Consider the following 22181-nt stretch of genomic DNA (forward strand, 5'->3'; position numbering starts at 1 on the left):
CCTGGATGTCTTGGCTCACACCGTCCCTTATGCCACCGAAGATGATCAAGAGAAGAATATCGACCCTAGCTTCCCTGGCCTGCTGACATCAACTCCAAAACTGGACAGATCAGCTTTCAGGAAAAGAGCGCGGATGAGGGTATGTCTACAGAATATATTAATTGATGAAAATTGGGCTGTCTGCACTCTCAAAGTGCATGTTGTTGCCAAATGTATTTCATATGCTGTAAACCTAGTTCATAGTTGTTAGTTTCCTTTAATGCCAAACAAACACATACCAATCGTTGGTTAGAAGGCGATCGCCGAATTCGTCCTCGCTTTCTCCCGTGTCGCTGGCTGTCGTGTCGTTTTCGTCGGTTTCGCTTGCATACGGTTCAAACCGATATGACTCAATAGCTTCAGTTTCTTCTTCAATTTCGTTTTCGCTACCTGCCTCCACACTACAACCATCTGTTTCAATACATGCGTAATCTGTTGAATTGCTTAAACCGCTGAAATCCGAGTCTGAATCCGAGCTAATGTCGCTATAGCTTGCTGTTCTTTCCGCCATGTTTGTTTGTGTTGGCTTCACTATGTGACGTCACAGGAAAATGGACGGGTGTTTATAACGATGGTTAAAATCAGGCACTTTGAAGCTTTTTTTAGGGATATTGCGTGATGGGTAAAATTTTGAAAAAAACTTCGAAAAATATAATAAGCCACTGGGAACTGATTTTTAATGGTTTTAACCATTCTGAAATTGTGATAATGTTCCCCTTTAAGGTTTGAGCCGACCCCCCGACCAAAGGTATTGCATATTTAAACTGACCTTTTTTAATCTGCACAATCATTAAGGCTACATTGTAAAAAAAAAAAATTAAAAAAAAAAAAGTCAGATTTTACTGTAAAAACCTGGCAGCCCAGTCGCCATAAATGTAACGTAAAAAGAGGGAACATAGATTTGATGGTAAAAAAATAATGTAGCGGCTCAGTCACCAGGATTTTGCGTTAAATATAATGGTGCTGCTTATTTTTCAATATATAGTAATGCATTGTAAAAAAAAAAGAAAAAAAAATTACAGTAAAAAACTGGCAGCTTAGTCACCAGAATTTTAATGCAAAAACAGTGGTACAGTTTTGTCGATTACAGTACTTTGGTGTGACAAGCTTTGTAAATTTTACAGTGAAATTCTTGTGACTGAGCTGCCAGTTTTTTTTTTTAATTGTAAAATCTACCTTTTTAAAAAAAACATTTTTTTTTAAAAAACAGGTTATCTTGTTGCGTTTGAATTTGAGACCCCTGCTCTATGGTCAATTTGTGACCTTTTTTGATGCTCTGTGGAGAAGGCTAATCCTGGTCACCATGCTTTGCCCACATCCTATAGTGAAAACCTAAACACTTCAAAATGTTACATCCTTCATGTGTCTGATCTGTCTGGGTAGAGTTTGAAAGCCATCGGATAAAATATCCAGGAGGAGCTGGTTACAGAACATCACCTGGAAATGGCGAAAATCTGCAGAAAATGACCTTTTTAAATGTTTAGAAGTTAAAAATGGATGAGTTGCATGTAAACTGAATTGGCACACACCTTTGTGACAATTTCGACTACCTTTTTGGCATGTTCTCAGAGTTTAGCATGTTTGTCCTCATCCTCCAGTGATAATGTTTAATCATTATGATGCTTCAGAAATAAAGTTTATTTGCCTTAATGGAGGTGATTATCAGATTAAGGGAGTGCCTCCACGCTGCGTAGGGAGACACACAATAGCTGTTAGCCGCTGGTCAGCCGGGGGACTAAAAATAAAGAGTGTCAGCCTGAGAGGATACACGTTTATGATTAACATTAAAGGGGAACTGCACTTTTTTTGGAATGTTGCCTATCGTTCACAATCATTATGAGAGACAAGAAGACAAAAGTGGGTTTTTTTCCCGCCTTCTAACATGTAACAGGTTTTGGAGCAACATATGTTGCCATCCAAGCAACGCTACCATGGACGCCCCTGCTTATTTCAGCAAGACAATGCCAAGCCACGTGTTACATCAACGTGGCTTCATAGTAAAAGAGTGCGGGTACTAGACTGGCCTGCCTTTAGTCCAGACCTGTCTCCCATTGAAAATGTGTGGCGCATCATATGAAGCCTAAAATACCACAACAGAGACCCCCGGACTGTTGAACAACTTAAGCTGTAAATCAAGCAAGAATGGGAAAGAATTCCACCTGAGAAGCTTAAAAAATGTGTCTCCTCAGTTCCCAAACGTTTACTGAGTGTTGTTAAAAGGAAAGGCCATGTAACACAGTGGAGAACATGCCCTTTCCCAACTACCTTGGCACGTGTTGCAGCCATGAAATTCTAAGTTAATTATTATTTGCAAAAAAATAAATAAAGTTTATGAGTTTGAACATCAAATATCTTGTCTTTGTAGTGCATTCAATTGAATATGGGTTGAAAAGGATTTGCAAATCATCGTATTCCGTTTATATTTACATCTAACACAATTTCCCAACTCATATGGAAACGGGGTTTGTACCTTTCAGCATTAATGGCGCCTTCACAGATGTGTAAGTTACCCATGCCTTGGCCACTAATACATTCCCATACCATCACAGATGCTGGCTTTTCAACTTTGCGCCTAGTGTTTGATGAGCATTCCTCAACGTTCTCAGTCTTTTTTGCCACTTGTGCCAGCTTTTTTTAAACATGTTGCAGGCATCAAATTCCAAATGAGCTAATATTTGCAAAAAATAACAAAGATCTCCAGTTCGAATGTTAAGTATCTTGTCTTTGCAGTCTATTCAATTGAATATAGTTTGAAAAGGATTTGCAAATCATTGTATTCTGTTTTTATTTACGATTTACACAACGTGCCAACTTCACTTGTTTTGGGTTTTGTCGATAGCTTAGCATTTATTGGATACATTGGATTGATTTTAACATCCAAATGTACCTTGTATCCTTTATGTTGTTCTGCATGCCTTCAGTGGAGACAGTCTAGACATGCTGCATTTTGATGCACTGTTTTTGAACATTTGTTCTATGTCACTTAAGAATCACCTGTAATGTGCGTGTAACTGCAGCAACTTTTAGCCAAATAACTCATTTAACAAAAGCAAACAACTCGATCAATCGTTTGCTTGTGCCTTGGCGTCATGGGGCATTTGATATTGTGTCACCCACACCATATGGCGGGCGAGTGTGCACGCTAGTGTGCACGTGGCCACGGCAGTTCACTATCAGTTCCGTGCTCCTCCCATCTGAGTACACACCGGAGCTTATCTCGGCCAGATTGTCCCCTAGCGAGATCCGTGATATAGGAGAGAAAACACACACACACACACTTGTCAACTTACACACACACATCCACGTTAAACTGGCACTTGGGGAAACTTTCACTTCATTCTATCTGGCTCTGATTTATCATTTGCATCAACATGCTTACTGAGCACCTATACAAAACAATGTGAGTTTGACTATCATTCCATACTGATGTGTTGTGTACACAATACTTGAATGATGTGTTGTTTACACAATACTTGAATGATGTGTTGTTTACACAATACTTGAATGACCACATAGAACGAAAAGGAAAAACTAAACAAAATGTTGAGCGTATATGATTGTCCATCTGACTTCCAATTTAGTGGGCTCTTTCCTACTTAATGGAGGATGACAGACGGACTTAACTGTTATCCTGGGGGTGGACTGATCATGTGATGCCATAGTGCAAGGGTGTCCCAACTACGGCCAAGTATTTTGTAGCCCAAGTCAAAACGTTAGGACACCCCTATCATAGTGACTTAAACTGTAATAATACAAACCCTGTTTCCATATGAGTTGGGAAATTGTGTTAGATGTAAATATAAACGGAATACAATGATTTGCAAACCCTTTTCAACCCATATTCAATTGAATGCACTACAAAGACAAGATATTTGATGTTCAAACTCATAAGCTTTATTTTTTTTTTGCAAATAATAATTAACTTAGAATTTCATGGCTGCAACACGTGCCAAAGTAGTTGGGAAAGGGCATGTTCACCACTGTGTTACATCACCTTTTCTTTTAACAAAACTCAATAAACGATTGGGAACTGAGGAAACTAATTGTTGAAGCTTTAAAAGTGGAATTCTTTCCCATTCTTGTTTTATGTAGAGCTTCAATCGTTCAACAGTCCGGGGTCTCTGCTGTCGTATTTTACGCTTCATAATGCGCCACACATTTTCGATGGGAGACAGGTCTGGACTGCAGGCGGGCCAGGAAAGTACCCGCACTCTTTTTTTTTTACGAAGCCACGCTGTTGTAACACGTGCTGAATGTGGCTTGGCATTGTCTTGCTGAAATAAGCAGGGGCGTCCATGAAAAAGACGGCGCTTAGATGGCAGCTTATGTTGTTCCAAAACCTGTATGTACCTTTTCAGCATTAATGGTGCCTTCACAGATGTGTAAGTTACCCATGCCTTGGGCACTAATGCACCCCCATACCATCACAGATGCTGGCTTTTGAACTTTGCGTCGATAACAGTCTGGATGGTTTGCTTCCCCTTTGGTCCGGATGACACGATGTCGAATATTTTCAAAAACAATTTGAAATGTGGACTCGTCAGACCACAGAACACTTTTCCACTTTGCATGAGTCCATCTTAGATGATTTCGGGCCCAGAGAAGCCGGCGGCGTTTCTGGATGTTGTTGATAAATGGCTTTCGCTTTGCATAGTAGAGCTTAAACTTGCACTTACAGATGTAGCGACGAACTGTATTTAGTGACAGTGGTTTTCTGAAGTGTTCCTGAGCCCATGTGGTGATATCCTTTAGAGATTGATGTCGGTTTTTGATACAGTGCCGTCTGAGGGATCGAAGGTCACGGTCATTCAATGTTGGTTACCGGCCATGCCGCTTACGTGGAGTGATTTCTCCAGATTCTCTGAACCTTTTGATGATATTATGGACCGTAGATGTTGAAATCCCTAAATGTCTTGCAATTGCACTTTGAGAAACGTTGTTCTTAAACTGTTTGACTATTTGCTCACGCAGTTGTGGACAAAGGGGTGTACCTCGCCCCATCCTTTCTTGTGAAAGACTGAGCATTTTTTGGGAAGCTGTTTTTATACCCAATCATGGCACCCACCTGTTCCAAATTTGCCTGTTCACCTGTGGGATGTTCCAAATAAGTGTTTGATGAGCATTCCTCAACTTTATCAGTATTTATTGCCACCTTTCTCAACTTCTTTGTCACGTGTTGCTGGCATCAAATTCTAAAGTTAATGATTATTTGCAAAAAAAAAATATTCATCAGTTTTTAGTGCCGTCAAATGAATAATTTTTTTCATCGGATTAATCCAACGTTTGAATTGGGATCAGTCATTATTATTCACAGATTGTTACTCGCTTCTAGGGATGAGATATACAAATTTCATATCACAGTTATCAAACTGCAACTGTGACTACGTTTACACTGCAGGCCCAAATGGCCCAAATGTATTCCAGCTGACTGTTTACATTGCAAGTCAAATGTGATTTTATCAGACTCCAGTGTAAACGTGCACAGGCCCCAAATGTGGCCCCGACATCACTTGCATGTGCACTTTTTGAAAACAAAGGATGTTGAGCGGGAGGAAGTCGCTACTACTACAAAATAAAATAAAAGTCTTCACACCTTAAAAATGTATGTTTTTTTTAGGTGAAAGTAAATTAATGTAATGTACAGTATATAGCAGAGGTGTGGACTCGAGTCACATGACTTGGACTCGAGTCAGACTCGAGTCATGAATTTGATGACTTTAGACTCGACTTGACAAAATGTAAAAAGACTTGCAACTCGACTTAGACTTTAACATCAATGACTTGTGACTTCACTTGGACTTGAGCCTTTTGAATTGACATGACTTGACATGACTTGCTACTTTCCCCAAAACCCAAAGATGAAAAAGTTATTCGGGAGCGCTCCGTATTTTTCAATGTGTACTTGTCTATCAGCGTTGCGTGTGTCAGCTGGTGTGGTCTCAGTACAACAGCCAATCAAATTAGATCTACTTTGTTTTCATCACACAGCATTCATCCAATCAAATTGCAGGACAACCAACGAAGAAGACATGTCCAAACCACACGCCAGTGAACAAAAAATGATACCTAAAATAATTTCGTTTGGGTATAAAAATTACGAGGTGGTCAACACAAAACGGTTTGCAGTATGCAACACATGCGGTTCGAAAATTACTGATGGAGAGGCAACAACTTCCAACTTCGTCCGGCATTTGAAGTTGCACAAAGAACGGTAAGTTTTGAATGTAAAATAACGTTTATTGGCTAAGTAACGTGACTTTTATTTGCTGTGTAGTTAAATCAGTGAGGCTGTAAACTCACTCCTAACGTTATTGCAAACACGGGAATCTGTTGCAGTTCACTACCTTATTCATACTTTTTGTTCAGTGATTTTTTTCAAGCAGGGTTACGTTAGTCAATATATCACACGTAACGTTAGACGGCGGTCAGCAGCACCGCGTATTTTAGCCACCTAAAAAAAGACAAAAATAGTAAAATAAAGGTCAGTTAAAATGTATACTATATTATGAATATGTGTACCGTTTTAGCTAGCTTTCTGACATACTGTTGGTTGTTTACCTCAGTGGTCCCCAACCACCGGGCCGCGGCCCGGTACTGGTCCGTGGATCGATTGGTATCGGGCCGCACAAGAAATAATTTTATTTTTATTTTTTTATTTTTTATTAAATCAACATAAAAAACACAAGATACACTTACAAGTAGTGCACCAACCCAAAAAAACTCCCCCCCCCTTTTGTTCTGGGCATTGAACATGAAGACTCTTCCTTCACTGTTCCGAGTGACCATGAGAGTCTTGGCAGTGCCTGCCTCCAGTGCTCCAGTGGAGCGAGTTTTCAGCCATGGTGGCATCATACTACGCCCCCATCGTGCACAAATGACTGACAGACTCTTGGCTAATTTGGTCTTTTGCAAATGCAATGCAGCATAGGGCCCTGACATATAAAAAGTACAACTTTTTTGTTATGTTCACGTATATGTCATGTTTTTTCAATGTTAACACTTTTGTACAAATAAGTACATTTGCACTTTATTTTTCAATGTGTTTGTTCTGTAAAGGAATGAGTTAATGTTTAAAATGACTGGTTAATAGTGCTATTATAAAGTGCAATGTCAGCACAATTTTCTTTCCTGCAATTTAAAATGCACTTGTTTTAATAAATAAATACAGCGTTTGAAAAGCATACACAATCTGTGTTAATATATTAGTCTGTGGTTAAAAGGACTTGAAAGGACTCAAAACTCAAAATGCAGGACTTAGGACTTGACTTGAGACTTTCCAGTCTTGACTTTGGACTTGACTCGGGGCTTGCCTGTCTTGACTCGGGACTTGACTCGGACTTGAGGGCAAAGACTTGAGACTTACTTGTGACTTGCAAAGCAATGACTTGGTCCCACCTCTGGTGTATATAGTGTAAAATATTTTGGAGGGTTGTAATTAGAGATGTCCGATAATATCGGACTGCCGATATTATCGGCAGATAAATGCTTTAAAATGTAATATCGGAAATTATCGGTATTTTTTTCAAAAAGTAAAACGCCGCTGTACGGAGTGGCACACGGACGTAGGGAGAAGTACAGAGCGCCAATAAACCTTAAAGGCACTGCCTTTGCGTGCCGGCCCAATCACATACTATCTACGTCTTTTCACACACACAAGTGAATGCAAGTCATACTTGGTCAACAGCCATACAGGTCACACTGAGGGTGGCCGTATAAACAACTTTAACACTGTTACAAATATGCGCCACACTGTGAACCCACACCAAACAAGAATGACAAACACATTTCGGGAGAACACCTGCACCGTAACACAACATAAACACAACAGAACAAATACCCAGAACCCCTTCCAGCACTAACTCTTCTGGGACGCTACAATATACACCTCCCGCTACCCCCGACGAGCTCAACCCCTGCCCCCCCAACCCCACCCACCTCAACCTCCTCATGCTCTCTCAGGGAGAGCATGTCCCAAATTCCAAGCTGCTGTTTTGAGGCATGTTAAAAAAAATAATGCACTTTGTGACTTCAATAATAAATATGGCAGTGCCATGTTGGCATTTTTTTTCCATAACTTGAGTAGATTTATTTTGGAAAACCTTGTTACATTGTTTAATGCATCCAGCGGGGCATCACAACAAAATTAGGCATAATAATGTGTTAATTCCACGACTGTAAATATCTGTCTCGATTGTTATCGGAATCAGTAATTAAGAGTTGGATAATATCGGAATATTGGATATCGGCAAAAAAGCCATTATCGGACATCTCTAGTTGTAATCTCTTTAATGGCTGTTAAGTAGAGGAGACACAGACATCAGCGTGGATCTACGGGAGATTTATTTTTCAACTCACATGTAACAAATGTACCACAGCGTCTATTCCGGTCTTTCAACAATCACTATTCCTTCAGAATCAAAATATATATTCATACAGTATATTACATATAAACTATTATTTATGCGCTATTGTGTGGAGTTTGCATGTTCTCCCCGTGACTGCGTGGGTTCCCTCCGGGTACTCCGGCTTCCTCCCACCTCCAAAGACATGCACCTGGGGATAGGTTTATTGGCAACACTAAATTGGCCCTTGTGAGTGTGAATGTTGTCTGTCTATCTGTGTTGGCCCTGCGATGAGGTGGCGACTTGTCCAGGGTGTACTCCGCCTTCCGCCCGATTGTAGCTGAGATAGGCTCCAGCGCCCCCCGCGACCCCGAAGGGAACAAGCGGTAGAAAATGGATGGATGGATGGATGACAAGTGATGCACTGAAAATTTGGTTGTCTTAAATAGAAATTGAAACCGGGTGTTGTGATGAAATATCCACTTCCTGGCGACTGCGAGTGACGTGGCTCGCCCAAAGATGATGAAAAAGTCACATTCAGGTCACATTGCGTTTAGACTGAAGTCACATTTGAAAAGATCAGATTCCAATTGGATTCAGGACTACCTCCTGTGGCCTGAATCTGATGCCAAAAGATCAGATTTGAAGCACTTTGTAGCGTTTCGACTGGCAACAAAAATCCAATCTGTGTCACTTGAGGACAAAACAATCAGATGTGGTGTGCAGTGTAAACGGGGCCTAAGACTGATCAATTTAGATAGACTGCTTGACTTTTTACCAAGTTTTACATACACACACTTGTGTGGGAGCCAGTGCCAGTGCCAGTGGTAGGATATGATTCTCCATCATGAATAATTTGGAGTGGTGTGGTTATCTACCTGCTGACCAGCAGCTGTGGAGCTGGTCTGGCCTCTATTGTTGATTGGAGCTGAATAATGGATGCCCCACTGCAACCCTAGAAGCTGAGGAGAACCGGAGATAAACCGACGTGCACACAGGTAGACATGGGGCAGGTAGAGTTGGAACACCGAGGGAGGCAGAAGGTCCCAGGCACATTTTGATAAAGCAGTAAAGTATGAATTGAACAAAGTTATTTTTGTTGTGATTGTACTTCTCAACTATATGCGTGTTAATGTTTTATTTTACTACATCTGGGAAGGAATACATAAATCACCTTTCCAATTAGCACCTCAGAAAACACTTGGCTCCCCAAATACCACTTTAATGACCTGCATAGAAATACAGTAGTGTAGTAGGCAGAGATGTCCGATAATGGCTTTTTTTGCCGATATTCCGATATTGTCCAACTCTTAATTACCGATACCGATATATACAGTCGTGGAATTAACACATTATTAAGCCTAAATTTGTTGTGATGCCCCGCTGGATGCATTAAACAATGTAACAAGGTTTTCCAAAATAAATCAACTGAAGTTATGGAAAAATGCCAACATGGCACTGCCATATTTATTATTGAAGTCACAAAGTGCATTATTTTTTTTAACATGCCTCAAAACAGCAGCTTGGAATTTGGTACATGCTCTCCCTGAGAGAGCATGAGGAGGTTGAGGTGGGCGGGGTTGGGGGGGTTTGGGCGGTGTTGTTGATGTTGGGGATAGGAGGTAGCGGGGGTGTATATTGTATTGTCCTGGAAGAGTTAGTGCTGCAAGGGGTTCTGGGTTTTTGTTCTGTTGTGTTTATGTTGTGTTACGGTGCGGATGTTCACCCGAAATGTGTTTTTTTGGTTTTTTTTAATTTATTTATTAAATCAACATAAAAAAAAACACACGATACACTTTCAACCCCAAAAAAAACCTCCCTCCTCCATTCACACTCATACACACCCACTAACATTTTCATTTAATTACTTTTTTTTTTTTTTTTTTTTTTTATGTAATTACCCTTATATTGTTTTACTTTCTTTTTTATCCAAGAAAATATGTATTTCCCTTATCTAAAAAATAAAATAAAATAAAATAAAAAATAAAGGACCTTATCTTCACCAGACCTGGTTGTAAATGAAATTAGCTTCGTTTAAAGGTTTTTTTTAAAACCAGGTCCAGTCCAGATAATGTCCAAGTCGGGTTAAGCAACACACACCTTCATTCATGTACACTGAAAAATTTAAAATAAATAAATAAATAAAAATAAATAAATAAAAAATAGAAACATTTTGGAACACAACAGATTGCATATAATCTATAAACAAAATTACATTTTCAAAACAAACAAACAACAACAAAAATGTATTTGCAGTCCAGATTATGTTCAGGTCACTAAAAATTAGGGAATACAACAACAGATAGCATATAATCTATAAACATAATTACACTTTCAACATAAGCCTTTGAGGACTTCCCATCTTTTTTTTATGTTTTTTGGCATCATTATCGTTTTCAACCATGTAACTTTCTAAAGTTAAAAAATACTGAATAAATGTTTTAAAGAAAGTAATACGAAGTGAATATCTGTTTTTGGCCTTAAAAATAAACCTTTTACCGAGTACTATAATTAAATTGATTAAATCATGATTGTCAATGAACTCTCCCAAAATAACAGAAACCACATCAAGCTTCATAAACAAACCAATCCTTAAACACATTTTTTCAACTTCCACCCAAAAAGAAGACACAATATGACAATACCAAAACAAATGTAGGGTGGATTCAGACTCCTGACAACAAAATCGGCAGTCATCTGACTCTGTCATATTCCATAATTTTAACATTTTCTCCCGAAATGTGTTTGTCATTCTTGTTTGGTGTGGGTTCACAGTGTGGCGCATATTTGTAACAGTGTTAAAGTTGTTCATACGGCCACCCTCAGTGTGACCTGTATGGCTGTTGACAAGTATGCATGGCATTCACTTGTATGTGTGTGAAAAGCCGTAGATATTATGTGATTGGGCCGGCACGTAAAGGCAGTGCCTTTAAGGCACGCCCCCAATATTGTTGTCTGGGTGGAAATCAGGAGAAATTCGGGAGATTGGTTGCCCCGGGAGATTTTCGGGAGGGGCACCGAAATTCAAGAGTCTCCCTGGAAAATCGGAAGGGTTGGCAAGTATGACTGGGAGACGCAACTGCTCTGTACTTCTCCCTACGTCCGTGTACCACTCCGTACAGCGGCGTTTTAAAAAGTCATACATTTTACTTTTTGAAATCGATGCAGATAATTTCCGATATCACATTTTAAAGCATTTATCGGCCGATAATATCGGCAGTCTGATATTATCGGATATCTCTAGTAGTAGGCCTAAAGCAGGGGTCGGCAACCCAAACTGTTGAAAGAGCCATATTGGACCCCAAAAAAAACATAAAAAATCTGTCTGGAACCGCAAAAAATTTAAATCTTATATAAGTGTTCAAATGAAGGCAACATATGATGTAAGTGTCTATATTAGCTATATTAGACTACTATCAAAATGCCTATGCGTCGCAGGCTGATGCAAATCTTGGTTGACAGATATGTTGAAATGTAATATTTATTCGACACATTTTTACAACATTGGAAAACATTACTAAAACGGAGGCTTTTCAGAGGGTGTGATAACTCCTGGAAATTACTGGCTTAGAATGGCCAGAGGTAAAGATGTGTGTGTTCAGGTTTAAGGAAACGGAAACTTCAAATAAAATGTCCTCAAATATACCTCAAATATGAGGCATAATGATGTATTATGTACAAACCACGTATCCATATGAGTTGGGAAATTGTGTTAGATGTAAATATAAACGGAATACAATGATTTGCAAATCATTTTCAACCCATATTCAGTTGAATGCACTACAAAGACAAGATATTTGATGTTTAAACTCATAAACTTTATTTTTTTTTGCAAATAATCATTAACTTAGAATTTCATGGCTGCAACACGTGCCAAAGTATTCGGTAAAGGGCATGTTCACCACTGTGTTACATGGCCTTTCCTTTTAACAACACTCCGTAAACGTTTGGGAACTGAGGAGACACATTTTTTAAGCTTCTCAGGTGGAATTCTTTCCCATTCTTGCTTGATGTACAGCTTAAGTTGTTCAACAGTCCGGGGGTCTCCGTTGTGGTATTTCAGGCTTCATAATGCGCCACACATTTTCAATGGGAGACAGGTCTGGACTACAGGCAGGCCAGTCTAGTACCCGCACTCTTTTACTATGAAGCCACGTTGATGTAACACGTGGCTTGGCATTGTCTTGCTGAAATAAGCAGGGGCGTCCATGGTAACGTTGCTTGGATGGCAACATATGTTGCTCCAAAACCTGTATGTACCTTTCAGCATTAATGGTGCCTTCACAGATGTGTAAGTTACCCATGTCTTGGGCACTAATACACCCCCATACCATCACAGATGCTGGCTTTTCAACTTTGCGCCTATAACAATCCGGATGGTTCTTTTCCTCGTTGGTCCGGAGGACACGACGTCCACAGTTTCCAAAAACAATTTGCAATGTGGACTCGTCAGACCACAGAACACTTTTCCACTTTGTATCAGTCCATCTTAGATGAGCTCAGGCCCAGCGAAGCCGACGGCGTTTCTGGGTGTTGTTGATAAACGGTTTTTGTCTTGCATAGGAGAGTTTTAACTTGCACTTACAGATGTAGCGACCAACTGTAGTTACTGACAGTGGGTTTCTGAAGTGTTCCTGAGCCCATGTGGTGATATCCTTTACACACTGATGTCGTTTGTTGATGCAGTACAGCCTGAGGGATCGAAGGTCACGGGCTTAGCTGCTTACGTGCAGTGATTTCTCCAGATTCTCTGAACCCTTTGATGATATTACGGACCGTAGATGGTGAAATCCCTAAATTCCTTGCAATAGCTGGTTGAGAAAGGTTTTTCTTAAACTCTTCAACAATTTGCTCACGCATTTGTTGACAAAGTGGTGACCCTCACCCCATCCTTGTTTGTGAATGACTGAAGAACTCCCCACCCCCTCAACCCCGCCCACCTCAACTTCCTCATGCTCTCTCAGGGAGAGCATGTCCCAAATTCCAAGCTGCTGTTTTGAGGCATGTTAAAAAAAAAAGAAGCACTTTGTGACTTCAATAATAAATATGGCAGTGCCATGTTGGCATTTTTTTCCATAACTTGAGTTGATTTATTTTGGAAAAAACCTTGTTACATTGTTTAATGCATCCAGCGGGGAATCACAAAATTAGGCATAATAATGTGTTAATTCCACGACTGTATATATCGGTATTGGTTGATATCGGAATCGGTAATTAAGAGTTGAACAATATCGGATATCGGCAAAAAAGCCATTATCGGACATCTCTAACTGAGACCCTTTTGGGTCCCCATGGCTTATAACATTCACCAACTGAGGAGAGTCCTAATGGTCTTAAACATGAAAAATATAAAAAATGGCTTCCATTTTTCAGTGTGCGGCCCTCAGTGGAAAAAGTTTTGACAACCCTGAATTACATTTTTTATTTTATTTTATAATGGTTATGATTTTACAGAATATAGAGCTGAATTAATAAGAAGACGGAGACATTGTGAAATACACTTCAAGAAGAAACAAGGAAGTTATTTCCAATTAGTTTGCCTTTTTGAAGCAATACTTGACCCTTTTTTGTTGGGCATCACATGGCTTCACCCTAGGTGTATTTCATTGGCCGTGATCGTGTACTCAAAGTGTCATGTTCTTTCATATGCGGATGCATATGAAAAAGTGCAATATATTTATCTGTACAGTAACCTATTTATTTATTTATATATGCACCTTATTGCTTTTTTATCCTGCACTACCATGAGCTAATGTAACGAAATGTCGTTCTTATCTGTACTGTAAAGTTCAAATTTGAATGACAATAAAAAGGAAGTCTACAGGACTTGTCTCAGAAAATTAGAATATTGTGATAAAGTCCTTTATTTTCTGTAATGCAATTAAAAGCATGGACATGTCATACATTCTGGATTCATTACACATCAACTGAAATATTGCAAGCCTTTTATTATTTTAATATTGCTGATTATGGCATACAGCTTAAGAAAACTCAAATATCCCATCTCAAGAAATTAGAATATTTCCTCAGACCAAGTAAAAAATAAAGATTTATAACAGCAAAACAAAATCAAACATTTAAAAATGTCAATTAATGCACTCAGTACTTGGTTGTGAATCCTTTTGCACGGATTACTGCACCAATGCGGCGTGGCATGGAGGCAATCAGCCTGTGTCATTGCTGAGGTGTTATGGATGCCCAGGATGCTTCAATAGCGGCCTTTAGCTCATTTGCATTATTGGGTCTGGTGTTTTTCAGCTTCTTCTTCACAATACCCCACAAATTCTCTATGGGGTTCAGGTCAGAGGAGTTGGCAGGCCAATCGAGGACAGTAATGCCATGGTCAGTACACCAGTTACTGGTGGTTTTGGCACTACTGGATCATGCTGGAAAATGAAATAGTCATCTCCATAGAGCTTTTCAACAGATCGAAGCATGTAGTGCTCTAAAATCTCTTGGTACACAGCTGCATTGACTCTGGACTTGATGAAACACAGTGGACCAACATCAGCAGCTGACATGGCTACCCAAACCATTGCTGACTGTGGGAACTTCACACTAGATTTCAAGCAACTTGGATTGTGCTCCTCTCCAGCATTCCTCCAGACTCTAGCGCCTTGACTTCCAAATGAAATACAAAACGTGCTTTCGTCTGAAAACAGGACTCTGGACCACTCTGCAACTGTACAGTGCTTCTTTTCCATAGCCCAAGTCAGACGCTTCTTCCGTTGTCTTGAGTTCAGGAGTGGCTTGACCATGGGAATACGGCTACATGCTTCCATCTGTTGAAAAGCTCTATGGAGATGATGATTTCATTTTCCAGCATGATCCAGCAGTGCCAAAACCACCAGTAACTGGTGTACTGACCGTGGCATTACTGTCCTCGATTGGCCTGCCAACTCCCCTGACCTGAACCCCATAGAGAATTTGTGGGGTATTGTGAAGAAAAAGCTGAAAGACACCAGACCCAATAATGCAAATGAGCTAAAGGCCGCTATTGAAGCATCCTGGGCATCCATAACACCTCAGCAATGCCACAGGCTGATTGCATCCATGCCACGCCGCATTGGTGCAGTAATCCGTGCAAACGGATTCCCAACCAAGTACTGAGTGCATTAATTGACATTTTCAAATGTTTGATTTTGTTTTGCTGTTATAAATCTTTATTTTTTACTTGGTCTGAGGAAATATTCTAATTTTTTGAGATGGGATTTTTTAGTTTTCTTAAGCTATATGCCATAATCAGCAATATTAAAATAATAAAAGGCTTGCAATATTTCAGTTGATGTGTAATGAATCCAGAATGTATGACATTTTCATGTTTTTAGTTGCATTACAGAAAATAAAGGACTTTATCACAATATTCTAATTTTCTGAGGCAGTCCTGTAAGTCTAAGTCATGTCAGCGAGCTGATGGATGTGTGATCATGTCAGCTTGTCCAGCGTGTCTGCGGTGGTTGGAGAGGCCTTGGAGACGCCGTGGTCAGTGCAGTATTTCACCAGCCTGATGGAGGATCTGGGCCTTCAGCAGCAAGACCTGGTCCAGCTGCTACACATCTTCAAGCCCCAGGGCAGGGACTCTCCTAAACACTCTACAAAGGATGGGCCCTTGTAATTGCTTCCGCCAAATAAAGGTATATTTTCCATTTCAAACTACCTTGTGTCTTTTAATTTTCTCATGTCAGGCATTTTATTTAAGGAATATGCTCAAAAACTGTCAGCTCATTCACCGGAATTTTACTGTGGAATTTATGCTGGTTTTTACACTGAATTACTGTAACTTGAAAAGCGACACCACTGGTATTTTAAGTAAAAATTATGTCAGCTGAGCTGCCTTTTTATACTGAAAAAATGTTTTTTATGGAGCATTACTGTAAATCAGAGGTGTCCAGAGTAATGCTGACCAACGTATTTCCGCTACATAAACCACACCCACTAAATTTTCGAAGAAAAAAAAAAGATTTATACCAGTACGTTGTGAAATGAGATATTTACATTAAAAGTTTTGTAAATGTTTATTGACATACCTTAATTGTTTCTAGTGTCTGTAACAGGACAGTAAAAGGCTGATCAAACAAAACAGAAAAGTAATTAATGTCTTACTTCTTCCTTTGAGATTAATATGATTACCTCCTTTTTAATAAGGTTCAAGATGTTTATCAGGATTGCTCTTCCTTGTTCTCTGTACACTTTGAACGGTTTCAAAGTAGTGGATCATTTTAGTACATTGTTTGATTTCTTTGCTTAACCCATACTTGCCAACCCTCCCGAATTTTCCGGGAGACTCCCGAAATTCAGAGCCTCTCCCGAAAACCTCCCGGGACAAATATTCTCCCGAAAATCTCCCGATTTTCAGCCGGAGCTGGAGGCCACGCCCCCTCCAGCTCCATGCGGACCTGAGTGAGGACAGCCTATTTTCACGACGGGAGGACAACAGGGTGACAAGAACTAAATCATCCAGACTAGAGATAAATTGTATTATTATGTTTATCTTACCTAAAAATAAATATATTTATTAATTAAAAAAATAAATAAATAAATGCATTTTTACTATATTTTGCTAAAAACATCAAAATTAATTGTATTTTAATTTGTATTTTTTCTGATTCCTTATTACATACAGCCATAGAATTATACATTAAAATAAACATATTTGAAATAATTAATTTTAAATTATCATAATAATTCATTTAAAATGACCATATTTAATTATTAAAATAATTTATCAACAACTTTAGCATTTTTTTCATTACATTTTGAAGCTCTCAGAAGCCAAGTTATGTTATATTCCTTATTATTTATTTATGCAAGTTTGAAGTATCAATTATCTAAACACAGTTTTGTTTGCATATTTTCAGGATGTAGATATACAGTATATATATATATATATATATATATATATGTATGTATATATATATATATATATATATATATATATATATATATATATATATATATATATGTATGTATGTATGTATGTGTGGGGAAAAAAATCACAAGACTATTTCATCTCTACAGGCCTGTTTCATGAGGGGGGGTTCCCTCAATCATCAGGAGATTTTAATGGGAGCATTCACATACCATGGATTATATAGGGCACAGAGTGGGTGGGTACAGGCTGGTGTAGGGGCGTGGTGATTGGCTCATGTGTTACCTAGGAGGTGTTTCCGTCTGTGGCGGCATGCTGTTACAATTTCGCTGCGCTTGTTGAGGGATGACAGGTCTGGACGGTAAATAATAAACAGTTTTTCTTTCAAGCATAGGTTGCATCTTTTATTACCACTATTGTAAGGTGTGCTGGATGCAAGAATTTGCCATGTTATTGAATATTCAACATTATTGTCTTTGAGGTCCCAAATGTGTTTGCTGAGTTCTGTGGTATTCCGCAGGTTTTGGTTCCTGAAAGAAGCCTTGTGATTGTTCCATCTGGTTTTGAACTCTCCCTCAGTTAATCCTACATATGTGTCGGATGTGTTAATGTCCTTGCGTATTACCTTAGATTGGTAGACAACTGATGTTTGTAAGCACCCCCCGTTGATATATATATATATATATATATATATATATATATATATATATATATATATATATATATATATATATATATATATATATATATATATATATATATATGTGTGTGTGTGTGTGTGTGTGTGTGTGTGTGTGTGTGTGTGTGTGTGTGTGTGTGTGTGTGTGTGTGTGTGTGTGTGTGTATGTATGTATGAAATACTTGACTTGGTGAATTCTAGCTGTCAATATACTCCTCCCCTCTTAGCCCCGCCCCCAACCACCCCCCGCCCTGACCACGCCCCCACCTCCTGAAATCGGAGGTCTCAAGGTTGGCAAGTATGGCTTAACCTTCGTCTTGTGTTAGGGTCGGCACCGACCCGTTTTAGTTTTTAAATGCATAAAAGAACCACATAAATTTATTTTTTTGCTTCAAGGCTTTTTGACTTTGTCAGGAACCTCTATTTCAACAAAATAAAACTTTTTTATTTTTTTTCAGTAAATTATAAAATGCTCTGGTTGAAATTATGACCTTGATGTTGTTAGGGTCGGTTTCGACCCAGTTATAAAAATAAGATAATAAAGCAATAATTAGAGCCAAAACTGAACACACTGACAGCTCGCTCCTCTTCCAATCATGTGAGCTTTAGGGGGATTCTCATTTTACCTTGTTATCCAGTATAAAAACAAACAAAGATGGGCATGTCCAGACATGTGAGGTCAATTCAGTATAGAGTTGGTGACTTGCAGAGTGCACATCTCCAATTTGCAGCATGCAAAAATGAAAAAAGATTTACAGTGAGAGAAGTTCTGGATAATATTTTTGGTGAAAACAAGGGAGAGGACACAGAGTAGCATAGTGATACGGATGAACAGGTTTCAAAGAGGAAGACAATGTGGAGTATCATCCAGAAGACACAGATACATCTGATGAGTCTGTCATACCAAAGACTATAAAAATGGGAGCCATTACCTCCATGCTTGGCACTCAGCATCAAGGGTTGGAATTGGGGGTTAAATCACCAAAAATGATTCCCGGGCGTGGCCACCGCTGCTGCTCACTGCTCCCCTCACCTCCCAGGGGGTGAACAAGGGGTTGGGTCAAATGCAGAGGTCAAATTTCACCACACCTCGTGTGTGTGTGTGACAATCATTGCTACTTTAACTTTAACTTAACTTGATTTGCTTGATTGGTTGTTGTTTGTTTGACCTTGCAAATCTATATTTTATGTCGTGACTTGTTCTACTTTTCATTTTGTAAAGTAAATATATATGGGTCGAAATTGACCCGTAACACCATAGATGTTACCATAGTTAAAATTATTAAAATGAAAAAATAAATTAAACAAATGTATTTAAGAGATGTGTTCTAATACCCCTCAGTTATAGTCAGGTAACACAACAACCTTTTATTTATTTATACGATTCTCTTGAGGTTCATTTTACCATTTTTGTTAATTGAAATCGAGGGGTATTCTAACAACAAAAAAAAGGCCCAATGGCCCACACCAAAAATATTAAAACCAATATTTTCATGGATAAGGAACCCTAACAAGATAACCAAGAGATGAGAAACAAATTGGATAATAGATCATTGTTTTTAGTGTATTTTACAGCTGATTTAAGACATGGGTCTAGACCGACCCGTTAACATAAGAGATGGTAACAGAAAGCTAACACAAGAGGAACGTTAAGCCATTCCGTCATTTAGCCGTGAGCCAAGAAAAATCCATAGATTAGCCATACCTTTGTATAAGCCACAGGGTTCAAAGTTTGGGAAAATACGGTATAAAGCAATATAGCTGCCTGATGATATTCACTTGCTTTTGCATTTAATATTTTTTTACATCTTAATAACTTGCTTTGAAATCCTAAGTGGAAGTGACAAACAGATATATTTATTTTTGATAACAAAAAATGTTTGGAATGACTTTGGAATGCACGATCAGATAATAGGGGTGTGAATATTACAACAATGCAAGATTCGATTCAAATCTGATTCTTAAGTTGACAAGTCCATTCTCGATTCAAACCGATTATCGCAATATATTATTTGCTATTAAAATTATTATTACCCTTTTTTTACAGGTTACAAAAGCTCCTCTTGGCAGCAAGTAAGTGCAGAGATGGCCTTAAAACTTTTTTTAATTGATTAAAAAATATGTATTTTTATTTTTTGTAATGTTTTAATCGATTGTTGAAAGCGATGAATCGATTTTGGAGTTGGAATAAATGAAAATCGTAATTTGGATATGAATCTATTTTTTTTTTTCTTAGCACCCCGTAACGTTTAGAAGATATGCAAATGCATGCAGGACATTTTTCTCTGCCAAAATGGAAAGATCAAATACATTTATTGATAAATGTGAGGTGCAAGATCTATCTGAGTTAGACACTTGTGCTGTAACTGGATCAACGGTACCGCTGTTTTTTTTAAAGGTAAAAATCTGGCGATTTAAAAGGGAATTGCACTTTTTGGGGATTTTTGACTATCATTCACAATCCTTATTTAAGACATGAACACATGTTTTTTTTTTTTAATGTATTCTAAATAGTAAATAAATGTGATCAAAAGTCAGCTAACAATGGAGCTTATGAGAGTCGCTCTATTCTGCCCAAAACGCCCTTAAAACATCCAAACACCTCTATTAAGGTTTTATATACATGATGTAAGTATATATGTAATGTACAAACCCCGTTTCCATATGAGTTGGGAAATTGTGTTAGATGTAAATATAAACGAAATACAATGATTTGCAAATCCTTTTCAACCCATATTCAATTGAATGCACTACAAAGACAAGATATTTGATGTTTAAACTCATAAACTTTATTTTTTTTTTGCAAATAATAATTAACTTAGAATTTTATGGTTGCAACACGTGCCAAAGTAGTTGGGAAAGGGCATGTTCACCACTTTGTTACATGGCCTTTCCTTTTAACAACACTAAGTAAACGTTTGGGAACTGAGGAGACACATTTTTTAAGCTTCTCAGGTGGAATTCTTTCCCATTCTTGCTTGATGTACAGCTTAAGTTGTTCAACAGTCCGGGGGTCTCCGTTGTGGTATTTTAGGCTTCATAATGCGCCATACATTTTCAATGGGAGACAGGTCTGGACTACAGGCAGGCCAGTCTAGTACCCGCACTCTTTTACTATGAAGCCACGTTGATGTAACACGTGGCTTGGCATTGTCTTGCTGAAATAAGCAGGGGCGTCCCTGGTAACGTTGCTTGGATGGCAACATATGTTGCTCCAAAACCTGTATGTACCTTTCAGCATTAATGGCGCCTTCACAGATGTGTAAGTTACCCATGTCTTGGGCACTAATACACCCCCATACCATCACAGATGCTGGCTTTTCAACTTTGCGCCTATAACAATCCGGATGGTTCTTTTCCTCTTTGGACCGGAGGACACGACGTTCACAGTTTTCAAAAACAATTTGAAATGTGGACTCGTCAGACCACAGAACACTTTTCCACTTTGTATCAGTCCATCTTAGATGAGCTCAGGCCCAGCGAAGCCGTCGGCGTTTCTCGGTGTTCTTGATAAACGATTTTCGCCTTGCATAGGAGAGTTTTAACTTGCACTTACAGATGTAGCGACCAACTGTAGTTACTGACAGTGGGTTTCTGAAGTGTTCCTGAGCCCATGTGGTGATATCCTTTACACACTGATGTCGCTTGTTGATGCAGTACAGCCTGAGGGATCGAAGGTCACGGGCTTAGCTGCTTACGTGCAGTGATTTCTCCAGATTCTCTGAACCCTTTGATGATATTACGGACCGTAGATCAGGGGTGCTCATTACGTCGATCGCGATCTACCGGTCGATCTCGGAGGGTGTGTCAGTCGATCACCAGCCAGGCATTAAAAAAATAGTCCTAAAAATGAGCGATCATAAATCTTCACTATGACGTCACTTTCGTCACTTGATTGACATTCACGGCACCTGAGGGTCTTCTGAGATGACGCTGGCTGCTGCCAGCTCATTAAAATTACCGACTGGAAAGCGAGAAACACTTTATTTTAACAGACTCTGGCGCCGTACCTGTCGTCAAAACTCCAAAGACCGAATGCACAGTTGCACAATAAAAGCTCTGCTTCATCTTGCCTGCGCTAACAAAACAAGAGTCTCAGAAAGCTGGCGTGCACAAGCTAGCAAGCTACGGAGTTTGCCGACAATGTATTTCTTGTAAAGTGTATACAAAGGAGTACGGAAGCTGGACAAATAAGATGCCAAAAACCAACCACTTTCATGTGGTATTGGACAGAAAGGAGGACTTTTTTCTC

The 22181-nt window shown here is 39.0% G+C and overlaps 1 protein-coding gene across 1 annotated transcript in view; it reads left to right on the forward strand.

The window, feature by feature from the left end:
- The window catches only part of rpap2 (RNA polymerase II associated protein 2), a 45715-nt gene extending 25576 nt beyond the window's left edge, over nt 1–20139 (forward strand). Inside the window, exons 12-13 of the mRNA XM_061941155.2 lie at nt 15816–16015; nt 19977–20139. Of these exons, the coding sequence (XP_061797139.2) occupies nt 15816–15996 (181 nt within the window). The 3' untranslated portion in view covers nt 15997–16015; nt 19977–20139. The remainder of the gene's footprint in view (nt 1–15815; nt 16016–19976) is intronic.
- Nucleotides 20140–22181: the final 2042 nt, after the last annotated feature.

Source organism: Nerophis lumbriciformis, linkage group LG03 (assembly GCF_033978685.3).
Source record: "Nerophis lumbriciformis linkage group LG03, RoL_Nlum_v2.1, whole genome shotgun sequence".
Taxonomy (NCBI): Eukaryota; Metazoa; Chordata; class Actinopteri; order Syngnathiformes; family Syngnathidae; genus Nerophis; species Nerophis lumbriciformis.